Below are 27,954 nucleotides of genomic sequence, written 5' to 3'. Positions count from 1 at the left end.
CAAGGGGGCCGCCATCCAGGATAGATGCCAGGTCCCCTCCCAGCGGATTCCCCAACCTGGGACCTGAACCACGTTTGGGGACCCAGCCCTGGAAAGTGCCATGAAAAACCAACCACACACTCTACAGCAAAACTTTAATGGGGCAGATATTTGAACCCTCCCCCCAACCCTGAGAGGCTGGGGAGAACTCAGTATGCTGGGCCAGTCCCAGAGACTGTTGCCATGACAACCACTGGTAGGCTTTGCTGCCCAGGTGGCTCTAACCCTGAGTTTCAATAAATAGAGGACAAAGGGGTCTGGTCGCCCACCAAGCTGGGGAGACAAAGACCTGGAGTGCCAGACAGAGCACGTTGTCATGTCTGTGACCTCACACATGTACACGGTCAAGTGTACACACCTCGGATCCTGTGCACACACACAATCCCCCCTTGCCAAACATCCTCACATGACACACTGTCTTTACACACACACACATGTACATGCACACACCTTCCTCAGACACACAGGACTGAGCTCACGTACCTCTTCCTTGCAGACACACATGAGGTTAGATATACATGTGCCTTTCAAAGTTTGGCTTGGAGCCTGGTGTCCCCTCCCAGCTCACAGGAGCAGGAATGAGGTGGGTCTTTCTGGCTTGGGCCAGATTATCCCTTGGACTAGGGGCTAGATGTTGTGACGTTTGCCTGGCTGACCCCGCAGAGGCCTGTGGTGTTGGACTGGGCCCAAGAGGGGAAGTTGTGCAGGTCGAACATTGGGATGCTCCAGCTGTTGATGGCCAGCGTGATGACCAGAACCCCGATGACGTTGAGCATGAATCCCGCTCGGGCCTGGGGTGAGGAGAGCCAATCTGAATGCATGGGTGCTGAGCTGGCAGCATCTAGCCCTTAGGTATTCACAGGCGCTTGGAGCTCTCTCACTAGCAAAACTCTCCCTGGGAAGTCCTCCTTTGAGTCTAACCTGCAGCACAAGGCGATGTCCCTACCACTGACTTTACTCCCAGTGCTAACAGGGGGAAGGGGAGCTCCCGGGGCCCTGGGTCTTATTCTGTCTGAGTCCATCTCCCAGGTGTGGGTGCCCGGCCTCTCAGTGCCTTTCCCTACGTTCCTCACCCCTCCTCTCCCTCTCAGTGGCCTAGGGCTGGCAGGGCCTGAAGACCCTCAAGTGGGGATCATGGCCTACCCTCCCCCCGTGTCACCCGCCCCAGCGGGGTCCAACGTCAACTCCGAGGATCTCAGAGGCTTTAAGCTACTCTCTGGCCCACCGAGGTGGAAAGACAGAGCGGCGCGTGCCGAGGCATTTGAGATCCCTGCCGCTTACCATGTCTGTCACTCTGAGGCCTCCGAATGAGAAGGCGATGGCGTTGGGCGGGGTGGCCACCGGCAGCATGAAGGCCAGGGAACTGGCCAGGGTGCAGGGGAGCATGACGTAGAGAGGGTGGATGCAGATGGCCTGCGACTGGAGGGGGAGACGGTGCGGCAGAGCTGGTCTCAGCCCCATCCCAGAGGGGAAGGCGTGACCCCCAATTCTCCTTCCCTCTCTGGGGGACAACCCCCAACCCAATACACACTCTGGCCATGAGCCCACCACTTCTGCCAGAGGGCACTTGGTGACCTGGGAAGGGCCCCTTGACCTCTCTGGAGGGGATAAGTGTGCGGCCCTGCCCAGTGGGGCGTGGGAAGGGGAGGGACTCATAAAACAGATCTCAAAGGGGCTCAGGGTGCCGTCATCAAAGGCTGCGGGAATGCGCCTGGGGAAGCAGGGGCTGGGGACGCTCCGGGAAGCAATTTCACGCCGTCACCTCAGGAATGACCAGAACCGGAGCTGGGCCAGGGATGTGGGGTGGGGCCACCAGGGAGCCCCAGCAGGATACTCCAGGGGTGACGTCACCAGGGATGGAGTGAGTCAGGGGCCAGAGGGCCTTGGGGCCCAAGGTTACTGAAGAGCCTGGGGAAGGGTGGAGGCTTGGGGGTCCTTTCTCGGAAGTGAGAGGAGGGAAGGGGCAGACGGTCACTCTGAGCCTGGCAGGGGTGGGCAGCAGGGCTCCCTGGAGAAGGTGCGTCTGCCGGGCCGAGCTCACCATGGAGGCCAGGATGGGCAGGAAGAGGGTGGTGGTGGCCACATTGCTGGCACACTCCGTGAAGATAGCAATCAGCAGGCAGATGATAAAGGCGATGGCAGCAGGCGGCACACTCTCCAGTGGGGTCAGCTTATCCCCCAGCCACTTCGACAGGCCCGATTCCTGCGGGCAGAGGAGGGTGGTGGGTGAGAGGCTGGGCCGCCTGGGGCTCCAGAGTCCCCAGCTGAGGCTCTGGGGAGGGTCCTGCTCTTGCCCGCACCTCTCTAGAGTCTTCAGAGTCAAGGGCAGCTTGGGAGGGAATGAAGAGACCCAGCTGAAACCAAAGTCTCCCTCTCCTGCTTTTTTGCAAAATTAATTCATTAACTTTGGTTGTGCTGGGTCTTTGTTGCTGCACGGACTTTCCTCTAGTTGCGGCAAGGGGTGCTACTCTCTAGCTGTGGTGCGCAGGCTTCTCATTGCTGGTAGCTTCTCTTGTTGTGGAGCACGGGCTCTACGGTGCGTGGGCTTCAGTAGCTGTGACTCCCCGGCTCTAGAGCACAGACTCAGTAGTTGTGGCACATGGGCTTAGTTGCTCCACGGCATGTGGGATATTCCCGGAGAAGGGATCGAACCCATGTCTCCTGCATCGGCAGGTGGATTCTTTACCACTGAGCCACCGGAGAAGCCCCCTTTCTTCCTCTTGAAGGACAGTTGGATGTGAGGAGAAAGAGATGGGTAGCAAAGAGAAGGGGTCAAAGGGCTTTCTTGGGAAACGTGGGGCTTGGTGGGAGAAAAGACCTTTGACCCCACTGACTCCTGTTCTCCTGACCTCTCTTCTGGGGGTCCCTGGCCAACTTTCGCCCTCTCCCTGCCCCCACCAGGCCAGCAGGTTGGGAAAGAAGGGACTTTGCTCCTGGCAAGGAGGGAGAGGGGGAAGGGCCCTGGTGGAAGCTGGGAACAGGCCGGCAGGGGGACAGGGGCAGTCACAGGGTCAGAAGAGCTCCTGTAATGCCAGGGAGCTGGGACTTTATTTTATACACCATCACCCACTTAGCACTCAACACCCATTACAGAGCTTGGCACAGTCAGTGAGTGCTTGATGGTTGAACTAACCAATCCCTGACCCAGAGAAACTCCTGTCTATGCAGTGAATGAGCTTAGACAGAATCCCGAGGCCTAGGGGTGCAGGTTCATGATTCCCCTCTTGGATGGAGGCTATGCAGAATGATGACCCGGGCCCCAGAGCCTGGCTGGGTATGATCATGGCACCCCCTGGTGGCTTCAGCCAATAAACTGCATCAACGCAGTGCCTTCCGTCTACTCCCTGGTGTTAAAGCTGAGGTATTCTCTGTCCGGCAGCGGGTGAGGGAAGGGCCTGGGTGGTCCTGAGTACAGTCCCTGCTCACCAGAAAATCCTGCCTTCTCTTTGGCTTTGAGAACCCCACTGGGGAGAGGTCCCTGTGGCCTGTGTTTTCTCTCCCTCCCTCAGGGCTCTTACCTGTCTCTCCAGCTGCTGCAAAGGCTCTGCCCACCAGGGGGCTCCCAAGTGGGGGGTCAGGGCTGCCCGGTGTGGGAGAGAAGCAGGGCCCCTCTTTCCCTGTCACAGGGTCTCCCACCAACGGGGCTGGGGAAGGGGTGGGGTCTCTCACCTCACTGCCCTTGGCCAGGGCAAAGCCACCACCCAGAAGGATCACGATATTCCAAGGCATTTTCTTTTTTACTATATCCCAGGTGAGGAGGGCAGGAGGGGCCTTCAGCTTCCCTGGGTTTCCTACTCCCCAAGCAGAAGAGGGTGGGTCACCAGGAGCCAACAGGCTTTCCCTCCCCTCCCCTCCCCCTGGGGGCTCTCCAAGTGGTCTTGATCAGAGCTTAATGCATGGGAGAGAGGGACCCTCAGTTCTGCCACATCTTGGCTTTGTCCCTGAGTCCCTGTGCCCTTGGCCAGTCAGCCCAGCTTCTCTGGGCTTTGTCTACTTCTGCCGAGTAGGGAGGGAGGCTGAGTGCCAGAAGGCAGGGTCTGCCCAGAGACCCTTCCCTGCCCCAGGCCAGGTGCTTACCTGGTTTCTGAGTCAGCCCTGGGATCTTGGAGGGCACGATGAACATAATCACAGCGATTAAGATAGCTACTGTCCCATCGGATGTCATGCTGTGGGTGGGGCAGGGAGGGCAGACTTAGAGGCTCAAGGCTACTCAGGGTCACGGGGGGCTGGAGAGGAACCCCTTCCCTGGACGTGCCAACCTCCCTCCTGTTCTGAGTTGGGGGCCCTGCTTCCTTCCCTCCTCCCAAAAGTATTCCTCCTCCCCACAATCCTCACCTCTTCCCATTCTCATTGGAAAAAGCCAGGTTACCCCAGCCCGTGAAAAAGCCTGGCTCCCGAGTGAACCAGAGCACCACCAACAAGACAAACAGGAGGGTGACAGCCTTTTCTGCGAAGCTCATGGGGCCCAGCAGCTTGTGCTCTCTCCGGATGACTTCGAAAGCTGCTTGCTCCTGATTCCGGCTCTGTTCCGCCAAGCCAAAGTTCTTCCGGAAGCTGCAGGTGGGGGTAGGGACAGCTTGTGAGGGCCCCCACACCAGGCAGGGGAGCAAGGGGCTCTGAGCGCCTGAGGTTTTGTTTCTTTTTGATTGTTGTTGTTTTGGCCTCGCCAAGCTGCTTGTGGGATCTTAGTTCCCCGACCAGGGATTGAACATGGGCCACAGCAGTGAAAGCTCAAGTCTCAGCCACTGGACTGCCAGGGAACTCCCAGGAATGCCTGTGTCTTAAAGGTTGAGACATGCAGAGGCCTCCTGAGGGTTACTACACTAAGACTTTGATGCCCCCAACGTTCTGGAAGAAAAGTAGAAGACTCTGGTTTGTAAACTCTATTCATAAAGAAGGCTGAGCACTGAAGTATTGATGCTTTCTAATTGTGGTGTTGAAGACGACTCTTGAGAGTCCCTTGGACTGCAAGATCAAACCAGTCAATCCTAAAAGAAATCAGCCCTAAATATTCATTGTGAGGACTGACGCTGAAGCTGAAGCTCCAATACTTTGGCCACCTGATGCCGAGAGCTGACTCATTGGAAAAGACCCTGGTGCTGGGAAAGACTGAAGGCAGGAGGTGAAGGGGACAACAGAGGATGCGATGGTTGGATGGCATCACCGACTCGATGGACATGAGTGCAAGCTCTGGGAGATGGTGGAGAACAGGGGAGCCTGGCGTGCTGCAGTCCACGGGGTTGCAGAGTTGGATATGACTCAGTGACTGAACAAACAACTGGTTTGTCAGGGCTCTTATTTAGCAGAGGGGCTGGTAGCGGGTGGGGTTTCCCTGTACTTGGCCCTGCTCCATCTGTCTCACTGACCCCTCCATGCTTCTAGGAGTTTTCTTGTGCTGAGCTTTCCCTTGCTCAGATGAGAAGGCCCCAGAAGCCTGGACCCTGTGCTTCCTTCTGGCCCTGACTCATCACTCCTTTCCTCCAATAAGCTTTCAGGAAATCCTCCCCTCCCTCTCCTACCGCTTCTGGGCACCCTCTGCCAGCCTGAGCCCCACCCGCACTGTCCGAAGAAGCACAGGGGTGTGCAGCCTGTTCCATGTGCACTGGTTTAACTTACATTGATGTTTAACTCTTCGCTTGGGCAAATCTCAACTCCCCTGCTGGACTGTGAGTTCCTTGAGGGCAAAAATCACGCTTCACACATCTTTAAACCCTTTATGGTGCTCAGCACTGCGCTGGTCTCTTTGACTAACACTTTGCTTTGTATCAGCCCCAACCTCAACCCAACTTCCCTGCACCTGCCCAAGCAATGTTACAGCAACAATGCTTTAAAACTTTCAGTGATGCCCCCTGCCTGGGTCGGAAGGACAAATAACAACTTGTATCACAGTAACACTCATACCACCACTCCTAGGTTGGACTCATAGCAGACATCAGTAATCAATCCCAGACTCGATTCCTACGGAGCCCCAGCAAGGTCTCACATGATTTTCAACTTGGAGCTCTAGTGACAGAGGCTGGAAGTCAGAATAAAACCTCTTTACTACTCTTGGCCTCAAGAACAAGGTGGCACACAAGATTCCCCCATAGTCTCTCCCTGCCTTCTTCTCCAGATTTGTATCCTGATACTGCTACTGCTGCTACAGCTAAGTCACTTCAGTCGTGTCCGACTCTGTGCGACCCCATCGACGGCAGCCCACCAGGCTCCCCCATCGCTGGGATTCTCCAGGCAAGAATACTGGAGTGGGTTGCCATTTCCTTCTCCAGTGCATGAAAGTGAAAAGTGAAAGTGAAGTCACTCAGTCATGTCCAGATACTCCTTTTTAAAAAATAATTACATTTTTTCTTTTGCAATTAATGTTTTTTCTTTTGTGGTTAAAAAAATATTTTTTGGCTGCATCTGGTCTTAGTTCCAGCGTGTGGGCTTCCCTCTGGTTGTGGTGGGCAGGCTGCCCAGCAGCATGTGGGACCTCAGTTCCCTGACCAGGGACAGAAACTGCATCCCCTACATTGGAAGGCAGGGTCTTAACCACTGGACCACCTGGGAAGCCCCCTGATACTCCTTTTTTGCTCTTTATGTTTCAACCACACAAACTGGAGTTCCCCCAAACCCAGCATGTTCTTTCTTGCCTCTTTGTACAAGCTATTCCTGCTGCTGAATGCCTTTACTTCATCTTCTACCTGGCTGACTTCTAACTCAGCAAGATTCAATTCAGGTGTCATCTCTGCCAGGGGTCTTCTGGAATCTCTACTCTCCTGGGCTGTATTCCCACAGCACCTAGGCTTCTGTCTGTCATGTCACTGCCCCTACCTTGTCATCACCCATTAGATGGTGAGCTCCAAAGACAAGGACTGTGCCTAACGCTTGGAGTGTTTTCAGGACCAGGCACATAGTAGGAGCACAAGCATCAGCACTTTTGTAACTGACCAAGTTCATAGCTTGCACTCTTTCAGCACCTGCGAGAGGACTGTGGATCATTATGGAACGGGACCCGCCTGGGCACCAGGAGATCTGGTTTTCAATCCCAGCACTGACGTTTCTAGCTATGGACCATGCCTTGAACCTCAGTTTGCTTATCTAATAGAGGGGATAATACTTTCTAATCATTCCCTCCAGTGGGGGACCAAGGGCACAGAAGGGCCTTGGGAGGGAGAGGTTTGCTCACTGAGATGGTGATTATGTCCTTTCCCAAAAGGCTACCTGGGTACCCAACTGGGCACTCCCAAAGGGTAAGGGCAGGCACCTGGGCATCTCTTCCCCTTTCTGCCACTTACTCGAATCCTAAGAAGAGGACCTGTAGCCACACCCAGGAAAACAGCAGTAAGATGATCATGGCAGGGAAGGCAAAGCTGAACCAGGAGGCGAAGTTCACCACGTTGCCATTTCGGGGGAAGAGCCTGAAGGGGAACAAGGGCCGCTGTGTGGCATTGCCTGGTGACCAGCCAGCTCCCTTTGTCCCCTAGTCAGAATGCAGACCCTCTCCCCCTCAATCACTCACGAGTTGACCTGGCCTTGCAGCACCAGGTTGGGGGTGGTGCCGGTCAGGGTGGCGATGCCCCCGATGCTGGCCGAGTAGCACACACACAGGCTCAGGCCCTGGCTGAAGCGGAGCTGCTCCCTGTTCCGCTGTGTCTTGGACTCCGAAGGTGTCGGTGGAAAAGGGCAATCCTGCTTGTTGTCTGGGAACAAGGGAGAGCTGGGGTTGGGAGTGGGTGCAGGGCCAGATTCGGGGAGCATGGCAGGGGCTCCATGGCTTCTGGGGCACCTTGCCACTTAGCAGCCTGGACCCGGGCTGGGGGGAGGGCCGAGGCTGCCCCCAGGTCTGGAAGGGCAGGCACTCCCTGGGGTCTCAGGATGGAGCGGCCCTCGGATACCACCTGGCCCAACCCCTCTCGGGAGAGCGAAACTGAGACACTGAGAAGGGAAGAAGATTATCCAAACTGCACAGGAAGAGTGGAGCCCGGACCCCTGATGGAGTGGAGCCCTAACCCAGGCTTCTGCTCTCGGCCTGCCAGGGTCACCTAGCATCTCGGTTTACCCAGGACTGAGGGAGTTCCCAGCCTGTGGGACTTTTCATTTCAAATCCAGGAAAAATCTCAGCCCACCAGGACAAGCTGGTCACTGAATTTCTTGCTTCCCTCTTCTGTCCCAAAAGTTGCCAAGATGCGGATTTCCCTGATGGTCCAGTGGTTAAGATTCTATCCTCCAATGCAGGGGGGCGTGTAGGATCGATCCCCAGTCAGAGAACTAAGGTCCCACATACTGTGGGGGTGTGGCCAACAATTAAAAAATAATCGGTGCTCAGAGGACTCCTCCTATCATGAACATCATCTCAGACCCTCCCCAAGAGGGGTTTGGGGCAGGGCCTGGCCTCACCTTTCTCATCAAGCTTGGTCTCTTCCTTCTGTTCTTGGAGTTCAAAGGCGGGGTTGTTCCTGCCCTCCTCAACATCCCTGTCTGTGGGCACCTTGTGCAGCTGCTCCAGAACGGCGTGGGCGATGGGCACCATCATGGCGGTGGTGGCCGTGTTGCTGATCCACATGGACAAGAAGGCCGTAACCAACATGAAGCCCAGGATCAGCCTAGCGATGGACAGACCCACATACTGGTGTTCCAGCATTCCTGCTGGAATGGACAGGAAGCCCACAACGCCCGCACCCCAGGCCCTCCCATCTTGGTCTGTGGGGACTCACAGGGCGGGCCGCACCCCAATGATGAGGAGCATGCGGAGGGCAATGCGTTTGTGCAGATTCCAGTTCTCCACGGCGAGCGCCACCATCATTCCCCCAATGAATAGGATGCTGGTATCTTTCAGGTACTCAAGGCTGACCTGGCAGGCGGGGACAGGGCTTACAGGGTGCCGACACTGCTATTTCTGCCAACAGAGAGAGGTTGGTTCCCTGGGCTCTTGGACCCAAATGGAAATGGTCTTTGGATCCCCCACTGTTGAATATTAAGCAGTTTCCTCTCTTTCTGATTAACCCATTCTCCCGTCAGCAATGACTGAGAGAGATCGTCTAGCCTGAATCCTTCCATGCTTCAAACCACTGGCTGGGAGAACTTAATGCTGTTTCATAAGCTAAAGTCGTGGTTCTCTGTGGTCCCTGGGTCAGCATCATCACAGGCCTGGAACTTGCTAGAAATGAAATGCTTAGACCCCGCCCCAGAGCTATGAAATCAGAAACTCTGGGGGTGGTGCCCAGCAAAATCTTTGTTTAACTGGCCCTGCAGGTGATTGTGGTACATGCTCAAGTTTCAGAACCACCCAACGAGGAGACAGGCTCTTTGGCTGGCTATCAAGCCCCCTTTCCCTCCCTAGTCTAGGCCTAGCTGCTTCCACTTTGAATTAACTCTTGACACCAACTGTGCCCCTGTCATTTCTAGAATGCCTTCCTCCTGGTCTTCTAGATGCCTCCTCCCTCAGCGCTCCCCGACCTGCCAGGCAGAGGCAGGGACCCGTCTTCCATGTGCTCTGCCTCTGATGAGGTTTCTTCCGTCATCACCATCCTTGGGCAGACCTCTCCATCCTTGGGAGCACGTCCTCCTGTGAATGGGGAGGCTTACCGTGGAAGCAGTCATTATGCCCATCATAGGGAACATGATGACGGGGAGAAAAGCAGTGACGGCCAGCGGTAGCGCCTCGGTGCACCAGAGGAGCGCCATAAGGATGATGGTGTAGGCACAATAGGCTTCCTGCAGGCAGGAGGGGAACAGCAAGCTATTGGAGGGGGCAGGCCTGTATCTCAAAATCACATCACCTCCTGTTCCCAGAGAAAACAGACTGTTTGTAACAGTGCAGGGAGACCCTGTTAAAACTCACAGCCCTTGATTCCCAAACCCAAGGTCTCATTTAAAAACGGAGATGCTGGGAAGGATTGGGGGCGTGAGGAGAAGGGGACGACAGAGAATGAGATGGCTGGATGGCATCACCGACTTGATGGACATGAGTTTGAGTGAACTCCGGGAGTTGGTGATGGACAGGGAGGCCTGGCGTGCTGTGATTCATGGGGTCGCAAAGAGTCGGACACGACTGAGCGACTGAACTGAACTGAACTGAACTGGCAGTCCAGTGGTTAAGAATCTGTGCTTTCACTGCAGGGGGTGCAGATTCAATCCCTGGTTAGGGAACTAAGATCCTTCATTCCAGTGTGGCCAAAAAAAAGTAAAATTGGAAATAGAAAACAAAGCAAAGCACTCACCACCTTGTATTTGGCCTTGGGGAGTCTAGACATTATAAAACAGCTGTTGGATATAATCCTATCCCCTTGGGGATTGCAGGGGGCTTGGATGAGGATTCTTAGATGAGATGGGGGGCTCATCTCAATGAAACCGGAGCCTGGGAATTGTGGAGCACTGCCTGGAGCTCTGACCTTCCCTCCTTTATCCAGAGTCTATAAGAATACATCTATTTGTATGACGCTTAAATAGTAATTGTTCCTTCTGCTAGCAGGACAGTTCCATGAAAACAGAGTCAGTTTTGCAGCATCTGGATCCACGGAGTTTAGGACCCAGGAGGCTTCAGAGCAAATCTTTTCTGAATGATTCACTAATCATTGAAAAGTTTTGGGAATGGCATGAGTCTCCTTCCAAGTGATCCTGGCATGACCACTGCTTTGCACAACTCCAGGAGGTGTCATTAACGTTTCTAGAATATGTGAGTGGCTTCCCTGGTGATCCAGTAGCTAAGACTCCAAGTTCCTAATGCAGGGGGCCCGGGTGCTATCCCTGGTCGAGGAACTAGATGCCACATGCCAGAACCCAGAGTTCACACACCGCACCTGAAAGATCAGGACATGACAATAAGGACCCCGAACACGACAATGAGGTTCCGGTGGGCTGCAATAAAGACCCAGAGCAGCCAAATGAGTAAATAAACATATAAAAAAAAATAGAATGTCTGAAAAGTTCCACCATCCCTGTGTTGTGAGGAGAATTGTGGAGTAAACCCTGAGTCATGGCTTTGTGAGTCTTGGGGTACCAGAGGCTCCCCTTTCCCTCAGGAAGCTCCCAAAGCTAGGAAGGCCTGACCTCAGGCCTGGGAGGGGATCTAGAGCAGGAAGTCAGCCAACCAAAGAGGTCAGGGGCCCACCCACCTTGACCGGGCCTCTCCGCAGGTCAGGGGAGGGAGGACACGCAGGGGAATCATTAGCCAGAAGGAAGCCTCCAGGAGGGGTACTTCGATCCAAGCCTCCTCAGGGGCACCCGCTCACTCTTTGTTTGCCAAAGGAAGGGGCTGTCTGCTCGGACAAAGGGGCTGGGGGGGCCCCTCCTCTCTTAACCTGTCTCAGCTGCCCTGCCCCTCTTGGCTTCTCTACGTGGTATGGGCTGGGCTTCCCCCTTATACCTAAGGCCCTTAGTACCCTGAGCTTGGAAGGAAGGTCTCAGTGAGAGGAAGCTGCTGTTTACTGAGTAACTTTTAGGAGATGGGCGTTTTCAAGTTTGTAGCTAGAGCCACTTTTGAACTGTGGTGGTGGAAAAGACTCTTGAGAGCCCCTTGGACTGCAAGCAGATCAAATCAGTCCATCCTAAAGGAAATCAGTCCTCAATATTCATTGGAGGGACTGATGCTGAGGCTGAAGCTCCAATTCTTTGGCCACCTGATGCGAAGAGTCAACTCATTGGAAAAGACCCTGATACTGGAAAAGATAGAAGGCAGGAGGAGAAGGGGGTGACAGAGGATGAGATGGTTGGATGGCACCACTGACTCAAGGGACATGAGTCTGAGCAAGCTCCAGGAGATAGTGAAGGACAGGGAAGCCTGGTGTGCTGCAGTCCATGGGGTCGCAAGGAATCAGACACGACTGAGCGACTGAACAAGTTATAGCCACCGGTGGGTGTGGTGGTCTCATGTTATAGAGGACCTCCAGGGGGTATGTGGCTTGCTTACGGTCACAGAACCAGGGAGGGGCAGAGCTGGGTGGGAACCTAGCCAAGGTATCCAGGATTGCACAATTCCCAGAGCACTCCCCGTGGAGTGGTATCAGTGGCAGGCTGGGGGGTGGTGCAGCACATAGCCTGCACAGCCAAGTATCTCTGATGCCAGGTTCACTTTCTCTCCATGAAACGTCCACCACCTTTCTCCCCCAGACATGAACTCACTGGCACAGTGGATGGGGATGCCTTGATCCTTGAGCAGAGACTTACACCTCTTCCTCCCCCAGCAGGAGGTAGATTCTGCTGAAATCGCTGTTCCTTCAACCATTTTCTCAGCTACAGTGACGTCATGGCCTGTTACCCGTCCTCCCCTGCAGGCTACGGACAGGCCGGCTCCTCTGGACCCTAGTGTGGCCCCCATCCCCTGGAATTCCCTGGCCAGAGACGAGGAGGGGAGCTGGGGTGGATGATTCCGCTGATTCAAGACAGGTATCGTTGAGGTCTGCTCCATGGACACGGTGCTTCCCACACTTCAGGTGGTTCTTAATCACATTTACTTGCCCTGTGATTTAGAAATGACTATTGTTCTCATTTCACAGATGAAGAAATAAAGGTGCCAATAAATTAAATATTTCAAAGTCACACAAATCAATGAAGAATCCAGACTGTCTGGTTCTTGAGCCCCAGGGTTTTGCCTTCTACCTTGAGCTTGACCCCTTGCAGGTAGGGGGTGTCCTTCAGTCTCAAGCTGGCTGTGGCTAGCAGGGTGAATGGGCGTGAGTTAGAGCTCAGGATCCAAACAGAACCATTTTCGCTGGGGCCTGCCACTTCCCATTGCCTCGCTCTGGGCAAATTCCTTCAATTCCAGGTCCCCATTTGCACTCTCCAAAGGGAGCTGTGAGCACCAGTGTGTCAAATCTATGGCTTCTCTACTCATTTACAACTTTTCTGCATCCCTCTCCGTATCTGTCTGCCTCTGGGTCAAAACCAAAACCAGTTTCAGAGTTCCATTTGGAAGTCTTCCCTGGCCCTGGTGTCTCTAGACCTGTGTTCCCATCCCACCCTCCTGGGCAGTCAGTCCAGCTGTAGCATAACCCACTGACCTGCTCTTCCTGGTTCATGGCGCTCTTAACTTGGGCGTGGAATGCCAAGGATCCGTGAAGCTGGGTGGGAAAACTATTTCATCTTTTAGCTAACATCTAACTAAGGTTATGAACACAGGCAACAAAACTGTATAGCTGGTTTTTTTTTTTGGCCGTACTTGGCCACTTCATGCGAAGAGTTGACTCATTGGAAAAGACCCTGATGCGGGGAGGGATTGGGGGCAGGAGGAGAAGGGGACGACAGAGGATGAGATGTCTGGATGGCATCACCGACTCGATGCACATGAGTTTGGGTGAATTCCAGGAGTTGGTGATGGACAGGGAGGCCTGGATTGCTGTGATTCATGGGGTCGCAAAGAGTCGGACACGACTGAGCGACTGAACTGAACTGAATAGGCTTGAAGGATCTTAGTTCCGCCACCAGGGATTGACCCAGGGCCCATAGTAGTGAAAGCGCACTGAGTCCTAACCATTGGACAGCCAGGGAATTCCCAAAACCAGACAACTGTTGATGGTACTAACGGCGATTTTGTCAAGAATATTTGATTGTGGTTGTCAGTTGTTAGGGACCTGCAGAGATCAGTGGCTGCAATGATCTCAAAATGCATCTCAAAATATTGTTTACATCCATTTCTATCTTGAAATTATGATAGTAATTATATCAACACCAGATCTTATTTAAAGCTTTAATAAGGAAGCACTTATATTTCTGAACTGCAATTAATTTTTTTATACTTTTATAACCGTGTTCCAAAATGGTTGGTTTCCTTCTCCATCCCATGCATTTTATTTTGTGCATTTCAAAGCAATATTCTGAGACGGGCCCAGAGTCTTCACCAGATAGTCAAAGACATTCATGGCTCAGAAATGAGAACAGAACCCAGGGGATCCTTTCTCTTTGGTTCCTCAGTGTGTCTCATTCCAAAGCATTCCCCTGGACTTCCCTGATGGTCCAAATGGTTGAGAATTCATCTCCCAAAGCAGGGGCCGTGGGTTCCATCCCTTGTTGGGGAACTAAGATTGCACGTGCTGTGGGGCAACTAAGCCTATGCTCCGCAACTGCTGAGCCCACGTGCTCTAGAGCCTGTGCTCCAAAGCTAGAGAAAGCCTGCGTGCAGCAACAAAGATCCAGTGCAGTAAGAAGAAAAAAAAAGGTGGGCAATTGGGAATCAGACTTGGCCTCCTAGGCCACTGTATACCCTCTGCCTTGCTGCCATCTCTATACATCCTGGGCTGGCCAAGCTCAGATGGTGGCCTATGGCATGGGACCCAACTGTCTTACTCCTCAACCTGCTGCACTGCTCAACCCCACAGGTTTCAGGTATATATTCCATTGTTTTACACCCTAAGTCCCACTACCTCTTCTGCATAGCACTCATTACATTCTGTACTTGAACATTTGCTTTCACAAATTTCTTATGATGAATATCTGTCTTTGCCATCAGACTGTACTCTCTAGGGAGCAGGGTCTGGATCTGTTTGTGCTCACACCAGCAGGCTGTCTAGCACCTCTATGGAGTTGACACTGGATGAATGAGTGGATGAATATCAGGCACTGGGGCACAGACGTGATTCAGGCCTGGCTCCAGCCCTCAGGGAGTCTGAGTGCCCTACGTGGGCTGGTTCATAGTCATGGCGGATTGCCTGCCTGGCAAAACCAACAGCGAGCAGATGAGATAAATTCTCAGATGGCTTCCAAACCCCAAGGCTGGCAGCTTGCTTCTTTTGCGATAGGAAACAAAAGTCAGAGGTCAGAACACCTGAGTGCCCAGGCCCATCTTTATGGCTGCATGTCCTTGGGCAAGCTATTTAACATCTCTCAGCTTTGGGTTTTTCTTTTTTTTAATAAGAAATATCGAACATTTCCAACTGTATACACATTGCTCTCTTTTATGAAGTGTCCTTATCTACAAATAGGAATAAGAGAAACACCCACTTTGCTGGGTTATTATGAAGATATAGGATTTGACTATGTAGGTTTCAGCTGCAAAGAACTGTGGATGACAGTGAGCAGGCGGCCTGGGTTAAACTTGGCAGAGAAACGTGCTCCTGGGCTTCTGGGGAACCAGGGTGGATGCATGAGGTACAAATAAAGATGGTGGTGCCAGGGAATCTAGGGCAGACTCTGGACCCTGGGTGTGGGCAGGGTGGGGACCTGAGGGCATCATGGCCTTTACCCATTATTGGCACAGAGCAGCCTAGGGCAAAAATGTCTACAATCTCAAAGATGTTACATCTTATTCCTCCTGGTGATGGAAGGTTAACCCAAGGGTAGGCTACTCCCACTGCTCATCTGCCCCTGGCAAGTAGGGATGCTGCGGGCAGGGAGCACTACTGCATCTAGGGAGTGAGGCGAGGTTCTGGGTGGCAGCTAGCACCATTGCAAACGGGAGACCAAAGAGTGGGGTCCCAGAGAAGGGGCCCCTTCTCTGAGCCTCCTTCTGTCTGGGCTGAGGAAGGCTTCCAGAGAGAGCAAACTGAGTGGGTGCTGAGGGATGAATAGGAGTTTGGTGGGTGGGGGAAAGGTGTCAGTACGAGGGAGTAAGCATTCGGGGGCAGAGTGAGGCACAAACGATCAAACACATTCTTGTGGGGGAAGGGACGGAGTGCTCAGGAAGAGTCTCATTTGCCCTGAGAGCAATCTAGGACTTTATCTGGAAGACAAAGGTGAAAAGGGGAGATCCTTGGAGGACTGTAAACAGAGATTGATGTGGTCAGGTTGGTGTGTCTATTAAAAGATTACTTGCAGGCTGCATATGGGACTTTTAAAAATGTAAGTATTTGTATACACATAGGAAAATCTCTGATTCGAGAATTCTTACCCTGTTTTTGTACCAGGATCCCCTTGGCAGCCTGATGAAGCCTGCCAGCTCCTTCTTAGAATAATGTTTTTAAATACATTAAACAAAATGCACAGGATCACAAAGGAAACCACTTCTATTGAAATACAGTTATTAAAATGTGAAAAATGGGCAGGATAGTAACATCATGTGACTCTTAACAAGTAAGTTCTTCACTGGCTAGTGGCTACTGTAATTTCAAAGTCATGATGAACGTAAACAGTATGGCAAGGTCCTGGCAATAGCTCTCATATGATTTGAAAATATCTGTGATTCCTGTGGGTGGTAAAGTCAAAAATATTGTTCCTCCTATGGTGGCTGATTGTCTACATTCATCACAGAAGAAAATGCTTCATTCTTTCGTGCTGTTGGACTTTGTACAACGTGCACGTATCACCTAATTAAATAGATCAATCGCCTCAAGATAAAAATAGGGGGCTTACACCTGCAACAGTGTGGCAGATGGATCGGCAGACATGGAAGCCGGGAGCTGACAGGTGGCCAGGCTGGGCTGTCCAGTGGGGAGATGACAGGGGCTCAGAGAAGGTCATGGCAGTGTAGATGGACAGAGAAGACAGACTCCAGAGATATTAGGAGGTGGCAGGCAGAGGGTCTGGGTGATGGCTGCTGGGTTAGTTGGGAGGAGAAAATTCTAGGTGCCTTTCCTGGGTGTCTAGAGGCACGGTGGCCCTGAGGAGAGGAGCCACGTGGCAGGACTTGGGGAAGGAGGTACAGAATGGTGTTGTGTGTGTTTGTGTGTGTGTGTGTGTGTTATATTCCAGGAATAATTTCAGTTCAGTTCAGTTCAGCCGCTCAGTCGTGTCCGACTCTTTGCGACCCCATGAATCACAGCACACCAGGCCTCCCTGTCCATCACCAACTCCCGGAGTTCACTCAAACTCATGTCCATCGAGTTGGTGATGCCATCCAGTCATCTCATTCTCTGTCGTTCCCATCTCCTCCCACCCCCAATCTCTCCCAGCATCAGACACTTTTCCAGTGAGTCAACTCGTCGCATGAGGTGGCCAAAGTATTGGAGTTTCAGCTTTAGCATCAGTCCTTCCAATGAACACCCAGGGTTGATCTCCTTTAGAATGGACTGGTTGGATCTCCTTGCAGTCAAAGGGACTCTCAAGAGTCTTCTCCAACACCACAGTTCAAAAGCATCAATTCTTCAGCGATCAGCTTTCTTCACAGTCCAACTCTTACATCCATACATGACCACGGGAAAAACCATAGCCTTGACTAGACGGACCTTGGTTGGCAAAGTAATGTCTCTGCCAGGAATAATAGGCCCATCCAAATGCCTAATACTTTTGAGAGACTAAACATAAGAGGCAACAGTGGCCAGTGCTTAGGCAAACATAAGTCCTTCAGTCTCTGCAGCCACAGTCCTGTAGCCAAACCACAATCTCCATAGCAACTGGCCACCACAAGGCAGGATCTGCTCAATGACTTGCCAGTCTCTTTAATTTTGCAGCCTGCCCCCACCCCCGCCACTTGCTACCACCACTTCCAACTCAGGACCAACCAGTGAAAGCCAAACTTGCTCTCCAAACAGAGAGGACGCCCTGCTTCCAGTTAGCCTTCCTGCAATGTTCCCCTAACAGCACCCTCCAGTCAGGGCACACCTGAAGCCTTACCTCTCTCCACTCTAAAGCATCCCTGCCCCTTGCCTTTGAGTCTCTGCCAAGAGCAGGCAATGAAGGCTGACTACCTTCTCTCCTCTGCCTGATCTCATTTGGCTGATCTTTGTTTATTTCCCCGCCTTCATGTGAATGCATTTGTTGCATCATCTTCTGCTTTAAGAGGCCAAAGGGAAGACAATGGGTCTGGGTGTCAGAGACAACAAAAGTGGGGGGAAGAGTCCTGACATCAGAGTTTGGGCCAGGGCCAGATCCGCTTGTGTCCACTCAAGAGCAAACCAGCAGGTAGGTGAAGAGAAGCAAAGCGTTCCCACACTCCTCCGTGCATCTGATCCCCACAACAGCCCTGGGCAGCGCTGTTGGATTCCATTCAGGAAACTTCTGCTAAAGTCTGTCTGGTTTTCCCATGCCTGACCTTCATTTAGCAGGTGCTGGAAGTGTGGACATGATTTGGTAATCTGGGGCAAAGTTCGAATTGGGGAACCTTCTATCTCTTCCCTAGAAATCGCCCTGTCTTTGGAAGCTGGCTCCTACTCTCACGACCTTCAGAGGTCACAAACCTGACTCCACACAGTCCAGTGCTGATCAGGGACCACACTTCACTGCCCTAGGGGACACGCCTTACCTTCCTGTTTCACTGGTGGGAGCACCAAGGTCTTCACGAATAGAAGAAGTCATCTGTGGACATAAGTCAGGTATCCACACAGTGCCTGAAACACTGTGTTGTGTTTCCTTGTTGTTGCTTAGTCACTAAGTTGTGCCCGACTCTTTGTGACACCATGAACTGTAAACTCGCCATGGGACTCTCCAGGAAAGAATACTGGAGTGGGTTGTCATTTCCTTCTCCAGGGGATCTTCCTGACCCAGGGATCAAACCCACATTTCCTGCTTGGCAGGTGGATTCTTTATCTGTGAGCCACCTAGGGAGCCCCATTGTGTTTCCTAGGGGCCTGGAATTCAGACAAGGGGCAAAAGGTACAGGAAATCATTGTTAACCGAGCCCTGGGTACCAGATAGTCTACCCACACAGGTCATCTCATTAAGTTGGGACAGCAGCCTCTTAGAGGTGAGAGGCTTGGAGAGGCTTGATAAAGTCACACGGCTGCTCATGCTACAAGTAGATTTGGACCCACATCTATCTGGCTCCAAAGACCCCTGATTTGTTCCTGGACTCTGCCATCTTAACCAAGATCCAGGAAGTCTCAAAAGATAGAGGCATGCCCCAGAACCGAGGTCCAAATTCCTTGCAGTTTTCAGGCCCACCATACTGGTCCATCTTTAGGGTTCAGGAATAGCTGGCAGTGAGGGTATTTTGGACTTCCCCAGTGGCTCAGTGGTAAAGAATCCACCTTGCAATGCAGGAGCCTCAGGAAATGTGGATCCCCTGGAGGAGGGCATGGTAACCCACTCTGGTATTCTAGCCTGGAGAATCCCACAGACAGAAGAGTCTGGCGGGCATAAGTTCATAGGGTCACAAAGAGTTGGACATGACTGAAGCTACTTAGCACCCGTGCAAGGCTATTTTAGTCACACAGAACTTAAAGTACACATGTTTGCGCATACCTACTACTCTTGCATCCTAAGAGTAAGAAATGCTAAAAACAAAAAAAACCAAAAGGACTTCCCTGGTGGCCCAGGGGTTAAGACTCCATGCTTTCACTGCAGAGGGTGCAGGGTCCATCCCTGGTTCTGGAAGTTCCACATGCTGAGCAGTGTGGCCCAAAACAACAACAACAACAAAAATAAGCAAACAAACAAAACTGCAGAGCAAGAAATCCTGCCCTCTATTCTTACTGTAAATACAGTCTGTATTTCAGCTAAGCTCTGTCCTGGCAAACACGGTACCAAAGGGAGACGGTTTTCACGAGTGGTTCTGTTGGATCCTGGGAGATATTTGCATTGTCAACTCTAACTTGGTTGGATGGCATCATCGACTCAATGGACATGAGTCTGAGCAAACTCCAGGAGATAGTAAAGGACAGGAAAGCCTGGCGTGCTGCAATCCACGGGGTCCCAAAGAGTTGGACATGACTCAGGGACTGAACAACAACCGCTCTAACTTACTGCCTTTTTGACCTCTGAGCAAGTATTTATCCCTCCTGACCCTCAGTATAAAATCCTCATTCCTTCCCTGGACCTTGCAGGACTGACCTTGGCTGACCTTTCCCTACTTCTCTAAGGTCATCTGCTCACTTGGGTCTCCATGCCGTGCTGGCCTTATTTCCTTGCCAAGCTTGCCCCTGGCCTTGGGCCTTTGCACTATGGGCTCTGCCTAGACAGCTCTTGGCCCAGAGCTGGGCTTGGCTAGCTCTTACTCGCCAGTCAGGTCCTAAGGTAAATGTCAGCACCCCAGTAGGCTTTCTCTGATCACCCTGTCTAGAGCAGCTCCTCCCCATGCCACAGTCACAGCCTGCTATATGCTTTTCATTGTGTGGACAGTATGCACTTTTTGTGTGTCTTTCCACCCCACCCCTACCCCCAGGATCACAAGTTCCCTGAATCTTACCTTCTACCCCACTGCACCTAAACAGTAACTGTCACGTGATACTTTTCCTGATGAGTGAATAAATAGAAGTAAGGTTTCTGGCACATCATTCTTAGGTATCTGGTTGCAGGGTTGGGGGAGCACTGAGATCTCAGACCCCACTGTCCCCCAACCACTACGAACCCCGCTGCCAGTGGGTGATGGGAATTTGTAGGATTCTGTTACTAATTCCTCAAACACACTATTTCCAGCTGGCACACCTTTGCTCCTAGCATTCTCGTCACCTGGCCTGCCCTCCACTAATGCTTCTCACTGTTGAAATCTCACTCCGCCTTCAAGGCCCAACTCAGATTCTCCCTTACCTCAGTTGGAAGGATTTTCTCCCTCCTCTGAGCTCCTGCAGGCTTCTGGCTATAGTCTGGGTGGCAGGAACACGTGGTCCTCTAGACTGAAAGCAACTTGAAGACAGAACATCCATATTCCTTTTCAGTAACCCCTAGCACAGAGCAAGAACTCCACAGGCATCCTAGACTGAATGACAGCGGAAAGATTGATTGATGGCTGGATAAACAAGAGGGTAGACAGCTCAAGAGGTGACACAACAGGGGACCACCCTGCACCCCTAGACAGCCTTGGCCAAGGCCAGATTCCAGTCCAGGCTTGGCCTTTTTCTAGCTGGGACTTGTGGAAAATTCCTTTACCACTCGGGATTTATGTGTCAGTAAAATGGAGATGGAAGTAGTAGCCTCCTAGTAACTCAAAGATTATTGTGAGAAATAAGTGGGTTAGTGCTTTGAAGTGCTTGGCATAATGACCAGCACATAAAAAATACTCAAGAAATGTCAACAAGTCTTATATGGACACAGGTGTGAGCTGAGTTTTTCCTGGGCCTCCTCCTACCCATTTCAGGGGCCAGGGGTGTGGAGCTAAGCGTGGAATTCACTGCAGAGAGCAGGGCCTCAGCAGGAATTGAGGACAGGGCCGTCTCTTCCCACATTCACTTGTTCACTCAGTCATTTGACAAGCATTTGTTGAGCATCGACTATGTGCCAGGTACCGGGGATTCTGTACGGAAAAAGGCAAAGCCCCTGTCTTCATGGAGCTTACATTCTAAAGAAGGGGATCAGAGAATAAATGGGAAATAAAGGAACATCATTTCAGAGAGTGAAAGCCCTCTCAATAACAGGTTTTTATAAAAATGAATGATTGGGACTGCTCAGAGAAGTTTTTTCTGGGAAGTTTTTCTGTATGCTGATGGGAGAGATCAGGCAAAGAGGGAAAAGTTGATGATGCAGGAGAGGAGAGGATAATTACAGGAGCAAAGTCCTTGAGAAGGACTGGTAGCCAGGGCCCCAGTGGAGGGGCCGGCCTCACAGTTAGGACATGGGGCAGTTCATCTGAGTCAGAACAGGGGAGGCAAAGTCTGTAGGCAGGAAGCTGGTGGGGTGCAGGTGGTAGGTGGGGTACAGCCCACGGAAGACAGGGCCTCCTGACACATCCCACCCCCACCAGGAAGCCTGGCTTCTTGTACCAACTCAGGCTTTCCTGAGTGATGGTGGGCAGGTTACCAAATCTTTCTGGGCTGTACTTTCCTGGGGAGTAACATGGGAATCACGGTTCCTGTCCGTCCTTCCTTCTGGGGTTAACACACTTGGTTAACTCAGCCTGTTTGGAAGCCAATCTAATGGGTTCTTAGCATAGAGATGCCACCAGCTTTGGCCTGAGATGAGGGTCATCTCAAAGGTCAGTGGGGCCTTGTCATTGACCAGGAGCCATGCCACTACCTCCCTGGTTCCTTATCCTTTTGGAATACCTTGAATAAAAAGCCTGCCTCAGTTTCCCTCTCTGAGCAATTGGCTCAGTGGGCAGCTGGTGGGTGGCGGGGGAGTGGGTGTGGGATGGGGCCAAGTTCAGAGCCAGGATCAGCCTCAGCCTTCCAGAGGCAGACCGCGCAGGCTTTGTAACCAGGCCACACCCCCAGCTCTGCCACTGTCTATGTGACTTGCCAGAGACAGATTTCCTGTGAAGCTTGGACTTCAAGGCCACCTCCTGGACCCTCCCCTCCCCAAAGTCCTGTATTAGTTTTAGATTCATAATTTTGTCTTCTTTTACTTACTAGATGGTCCCCAAAGTGTGTAATATCTGAGCTCCAGATAACAGGATCTGCCCTGGGGTTTTGGGTGACCACTTTCCCCATCTGTAAAGTGGGAGTCAGAACCCGCTTCATAAGACTGGGGAGAGGGTTACTGGATGTGTGGTACAGGGCATGCAGCAGGGGGTTCCAATAAATGAAAGCCCAAGTTATGACTCCTGCTGCTTGTGTGGGGTGGGCAGGAAGTGGTAACATTTCCCTCTCCATTCAAAGTGTGCATCTGTAGCGCCCACTGGCAGGATCGGTGTGTACGATTAATTCCTACCCCTCCTCCGCAGGAGACTTAGCTCTTGGGATCACAGGTGAGAACCTTCCGCTTTCTGTTTGTACTCTTAAAAATGCACAAACTGCCTGAGGCTGGTTTTCTCCTAATCCCCTTCTTTCACTCTCCAGCTGCTGCTGCTGCTGAGTCACTTCAGTCGTGTCCGACTCTGTGTGACCCCTTAGACGGAAGCCCACCAGGCTCCCCCGTCCCTGGGATTCTCCAGGCAAGAACACTGGAGTGGGTTGCCATTTCCTTCTCCAATGTGTGAAAGTGAAAAGTGAAAGTGAAGTCGCTCAGTCATGTCCGACCCTTAGCGACCCCACGAACTGCAGCCTACCAGGCTCCTCCATCCATGGGATTTTCTAGGCAAGAGTACTGGAGTAGCTTGCCATTGCCTTCTCCGCTCCAGCTGCTAGTCTGGCTCATACTCTCCTGATCAACCCCATCTGCTTCCGCCTGCACCTCCATTATGGAGCTGGTTTTCTGCCTCCTAAAGCCGTAGATGTCAAGTGAACCTAAGCAATTCATATTGAGCTCCCACTACTGGATACCCAGCAAAAACCTCTTTTGACCTCTAACCTCTAAGACTCAGGAGGACTAGGAGGTGATAGCCTCACGTCCAGGTTAACAGGGATGAGTGGGCTTTGCTGGTCCTAAAGATGCCCCACCTAGGGGCAGGTGGTCCCTCCCCTGCTCCCTTGGAGCTTCCCTGTGCCCAGAATCCCAAGTCCTTACCTTGGTCGGGACGAGGATGGGCAGAGGCAGCAGGAAAATGGGTAGGAAGAATACGATCAGGTAGAAGCGATAGGCCCACAGGCCCTGCCAGCAGGTGGCCATGGTGTGGGCCCAAGAGGGCTGCCTGGTCACCCTCTGGATCCAGGGAGCTGCAGGACAGACGGTGTAGGAGGTAAGCTGAGCTGGGAGTGTAGCTTATATAAAGCCACTGGAGTGTTAACCATTGACCCACCCTGGCAATCAGAGTGTTTTTGGAGTCCAGGAGGTGAGAGTAAGGAGGAGGGACCTGCAGGAAGTATAAAGATCAGGAAGACTTTGAAAGAAAGGGAGGAGGGCAAGATCAGGGAATAAAAAGGCTTCAGGTTCTTTTGAGAAGTTAAGCCCCGAGTTAACTCTTTCTGTGCATGGAGGCTGTGAAGGGCTGCAGCCAGAGGAGCTGGAGAGGGGAGGGTGTCTGGGAAGCCCCACAGGCGGCATCCACAGGTCAAGACCCAGAGCGCCCTCCCCAGCTCCTCTCTCCACCTACTGCTGCAAAACTGAGTTCTCTGAGCTGTTTATATGGGGCCCGTGGTGGGGCGGCCCTTCCTCCAGAAACACCCTGCCCTCTGGGGGTTTCCAGTATAGGATTGAGGAAGGGCTGGAGTAAGCCTTTCTCCTTCCAGGTATCCAGGAGACTGTCAGAGCCACTGGACTGACCATCTTGTATTCACTGTGTGCTGTCGATGCAATGACTTAATTTTGAAACAGCTGCTGGCTTGTTAATGTATTGCTGTATGGTAGGTATATAGCACAGGTTTCCCAGGGGGTGCAGGCTTCCCAGGCGGTGCTAGTGGTAAAGAAGTCACCTGTCAAGGCAGAAGATGCAAGAGACTCGGTTTGATTCCTGGGTTTGGAAGATCCCCTGGAGGAGGATCCCACTCCAGTATTCTTGCCTGGAGAATCCCATGGACAGAGAGAGGAGCCTGGTGGGCTACAGTCCACAGGGTTGCAAAGAGTCGACACGTCTGAAGTGACTTAGCAGACACTCACGCACGCACAGGTATAAGGCAAAGATTCCCTCTTGTAGGTTCTCCCTGGCCCCATCCCCACCCAAAACTCCCATGGAACAACCTCAAAATTTTTTCATGTTTTGGAGACTCATTTACTCTCTCCATTTATCCATCCATCCACCAAACACATATTTGGCCCTGATTATATCTTCAGCCTTGTACTCAATGTTAAGGATGCAGAGAGATTAAAAGGCTGCAGGTAGGGACCTTCCTGGTGGTCCAGTGGCTAAGACTCTGTGCCCTGTGGGGGCCTCTGGTTCAATCCCTGGTCAGGGAACTAGATCCCACATGCTGCAACTAAGAGTTTGTGTGCCACAAGTAAAGATCCTGCGTGGGGCTTCCCTGGTGGTCCAGTGGTTGAGAATCCGCCTTGCGGTGCAGGGGATCCCTGGTCCAGGAAGATCCTACATGCTTTGGAGCAGCTAAACCTGGGTGCCACAACTACGGAACCAGCATTCTAGAACCTGCAAGCCACAACTACCGAGGCCGCATGCCTAGAGCCCATGCTCTGCAACAAGAGAAGCCACCACAGTGAGAAGCCCGTGCACCTCAGTGAAGACTAACCCCTGCTTGTCACAACTAGAGAAAGCCCCCATGCAGCAATGAAGACCCACCACAGTCAAAATAAATAAATAAATAAATAAAATCTTAAAAAAAAAAACCTTAAAAACAAAACAAAAGATCCCGAGTGCCACAATGAAGACTAAAAATCCCCTGTGCCACAACTAAGATTTCTGGCGCAGCCAAATAAATATTTTTTAAAATGCTGGTAATAGTAATAGTTTACTTTTGTAAATAGTAACATTTCTTCAGCATTTAGTACAAGCCGTTTCCTATTTCATTTCCTCTGTACAACCTCACCATGAGTTCCATTTTACAGGTGGGGCAACTGAGGCCCCAGGATACAGAGCCAGGCAGAATTCAAACATGCTTTAGGAGTGCCCTGGGGAGATCCAAACCAGGAAGGCAGTTCCAGGTAAAAGGAAACAGTAGGAGTATTGAGCCAAGGCTCTGGAGAAGGTGATGCCTCAGTGACAGACTTGAAGGTTGAAGGTGGAGTCTCCGAGATGACAGAGAAATGACCATACTCAGCGTCAAGAGTGAGCCCAGGCCTGGAGAGCAGAGTGTGTGGATACATCTACCCAGAGCCTCCGTCTCTGGCGACCCTCCCACCTCTCCACACCAAACAGCTCAGAGTAGAAGCTCAATCCATATTCCTGCTATTTTGATTATTCCAGTGTGACGATTTGTGTGCCAGGACAAGAAGGCAGGGTGTCTCAGGGAGGTGGTTTCAGGAAGCAAACACAGCCGGGGCAGAGAAGTGAAAGAAAGCAGGTTCTGTCTGCGGGAGAATGGATACATGTGTATGTATGGCTGAGTCCCTTTGTCCCGCACCTGAAACTGTCACAACATTGTTAATCAGGAATACTCCAATACAAAAAAAAAGAAGTAGAAAAAGAAAAGAAGGTTCTGAGTGGTTAGAAGGTGGGTGTGTGGGGGAAGGACTGAGAGCTGGTGACCCTGTTTCCAGGGTGCAGCATGGCCTGGGCAGCAATGCCAATGAGATACTCCCAGAGCCACTGAGGTCCATGTGAGACGCCCCTCCCCCACCCTGCCCCTAGTGCCCTCTGCAAGGTGGGCAGAAAGTTATGCGTAGGTCCGGGTCAAAGGACTCCAGGGGCTAGGCTGGATGGGAAGCTACCGTGCACCAAACAGACTGCCCATCCCCACCCGCCAGCCCCCATTCAGGCTATTTATGGCCTCTCCACTCCCATTTGATTCTTGGGCCTGGAAGATCCCCTAGAGGAAGGCATGGCAAACCACTCCAGTATTCTTACCTGCAGAATCCCATGGACAGAGGAGCCTGGCGGGCTACAGTCCAGTCTCAAAGAGTTGGACACGACTGAAGTGACTTAGCATGCACACGCCACTCCCACTGGCCAACCTTGCCACCTCCTCGGGGCAAGATGAGGAAGAGTCAAGAAGCGTGGGGATAAACAAAGGGTTTCAGAGACTCAGGACAATCCCTGGTTTTGTCTCGCCCTTGGAGAAGGCCTCTTCTCTGCCCTGCGGCTCTGGAGGAGCCACAGGGGGAGCTGGGCAGAGCCTCCACTGTGTGTGTGTAATCTGCGTCCGGATGTGCCCAACTCTCCACACCAAGCCTGTGGGACGGGTTCAGAGCAGTGGAGGCACCTGCCCAGGGTCACACAGCCTGTGTGAGCTGAGAGAGAACCCGATTCAAGATTGCCCATGCTTTCTGCCCACCCTCCAATGGGCCTCTGTGATGGGGCTGGAACAAAAGTCAGTGTTTCCAGGACCTCCCTGGTGGTCCAGATGTTAGGAATCGGATGCCAATGCAAGGGCACATGGGTTCAATCCCTGGTCCAGGAAGATCCCACAAGCTGCGGAGTAGCTAAGCCCATGTGCCGCAACTACTGAAACTGGTGCTCTAGAGCCCACTCTCTGCAACAGGAGAAGCCACCGCAGTAAGAAGCCCACGCACTGCAGCTAGAGAGTAGCTCCCACTTGGCATTACTGGGGAAAGCCCACGTGCAGCAACGAAGACCCGGAACAGCCAAAAATAAATAAATAGTAATAAAAATAAAATTTAAATAAAAGGAATAATTAAAAAATTTCTCCACGTTTCCAAGTTAGGTTGCTGCTGTAGGGGTACAGCTCAATGACAGAGCATTTGACTACAAATTAGATGGCTGCTCTTTCACTGAGGTGCCCTGGCTTTATATGTATCAGTTTAGTTCAGCTCGTTTCAGTTCCTTAGTTGTGTCCGACTCTTTGCAGCCCCATGGACTGCAGCATGCCAGGCTTCCTTGTCCTCCACCAACTCCCAGAGCTTGCTCAAACTCATGTTCATCGAGTTGGTGATGCCATCCAACCATTGCATCCTCTATCATCCCCTTCTCCTCCTGCCTTCAGTCTTTCCCAGCACCAGGGTCTTTTCCAATGAGTCAGCTCTTCACATCAGGTGGCCAAAGTATTGGAGCTTCAGCTTCAGCATCAGTCCTTCCAATGAATATTCAGGACTGATTTCCTTTAGGATAGACTGGTTTGATCTCCTTGAAGTCCAAGGGACTCTCAAGAGTCTTCTCCAACACAACAGTTAAAATGCATCAGTTCTTCAGCACTCAGCTTTCCTTATAGTCCAACTCTCACATCTATACATGACTACTGGAAAAACCATAGCTTTGACTAGATAGACCTTTGTCGGCAAAGTAATGTTTCTGCTTTCTAATGTGCTTTCTAGGTTGGTCATAGTTTTTCTTCCAAGGAGCAAGCGTCTTTTAATTTCCTGGCTGCAGTCACCATCTGCGGTGATTTTGGAGCCCAAGAAAATAAAGTATGTTTAAGCCACAGGCTCTTGGGACCCTCGCTGACTCTCTTTTGAGGATCATTGTAAGGGAGCTATCACATTGCAGCAGCTGGGCCCCACCGGTGACTAATTCATCTCAAAGGTGGGAAGTCTCCAGCCACCACGTGTGTTACGAGAACTTTCCCTTTGCCCGGGAATTACAGGCAGGGCCCTCCTCTATCAGGTTTAATTCAGTTCCCATTTGCTGCGCCTCCTTTTCCTTCCATTAACACTGTAAATAATTATTCTTGCCTTTGTGGCTCTTAATGGACTCTGAACGACTCATGGCAGGTGTTGGGACTATCAGTCCCTGTCACTGTCTGGGTGACAGGTGTTGGCACTATCTCAGAGAGGAATGTCCTGTGACTTTTGACTCTTGTTGAGAAAGTCATCTGAGAA

At 51.9% G+C, this 27,954-nt stretch overlaps 1 protein-coding gene across 3 annotated transcripts; it reads right to left on the bottom strand.

Annotated features, from left to right (window-relative positions):
- Positions 1–120: 120 nt before the first annotated feature.
- SLC13A2 (solute carrier family 13 member 2) lies at positions 121–26,156 on the bottom strand. 3 transcript variants are annotated; one of them, XM_088828708.1, is made up of 13 exons: positions 26,027–26,132; positions 23,140–23,288; positions 9,604–9,732; positions 8,733–8,869; positions 8,416–8,621; positions 7,538–7,718; positions 7,314–7,436; positions 4,375–4,593; positions 4,117–4,205; positions 3,709–3,830; positions 2,081–2,242; positions 1,321–1,458; positions 121–830 (listed from the first exon to the last, which is right to left on the bottom strand). In XM_088828708.1, exons 2-13 carry the CDS (start codon positions 23,239–23,241, stop codon positions 660–662), a joined length of 1,779 nt encoding a protein of 592 aa, XP_088684834.1. In that variant the 5' UTR covers positions 23,242–23,288; positions 26,027–26,132; the 3' UTR covers positions 121–659. The 3 variants fall into 3 exon arrangements, with proteins under 3 accessions (XP_088684834.1, XP_055257840.2, XP_055257831.2); XM_055401865.2 differs by lacking the exon at positions 26,027–26,132 and adding an exon at positions 18,128–18,180 and having other exon boundaries at positions 23,140–23,268; XM_055401856.2 differs by lacking the exon at positions 23,140–23,288 and having other exon boundaries at positions 26,027–26,156.
- Positions 26,157–27,954: the final 1,798 nt, after the last annotated feature.

This window comes from Moschus berezovskii, chromosome 20, assembly GCF_049115385.1.
Source record: "Moschus berezovskii isolate FMDL1 chromosome 20, NW_MosBer_1.0, whole genome shotgun sequence".
NCBI classification, from domain to species: domain Eukaryota; kingdom Metazoa; phylum Chordata; class Mammalia; order Artiodactyla; family Moschidae; genus Moschus; species Moschus berezovskii.
This window is presented reverse-complemented; position numbering and strand designations above follow the sequence as displayed.

What these genes read in the sequence shown, in the direction of transcription:
- SLC13A2 (XM_088828708.1), bottom strand. Translation starts at nt 23,241, where the DNA reads ATGGCCACCTGCTGGCAGGGCCTGTGGGCCTATCGCTTCTACCTGATC. An exon ending in ATTGGGGTGCGGCCCGCCCT is followed by an intron (nt 8,622 to 8,732) that starts GTGAGTCCCCAC and finishes GTCCATCGCTAG; the next exon opens with GCTGATCCTGGGCTTCATGT. An exon ending in GTCCTCTTCTTAGGATTCGA is followed by an intron (nt 4,594 to 7,313) that starts GTAAGTGGCAGA and finishes CCCCACCTGCAG; the next exon opens with CTTCCGGAAGAACTTTGGCT.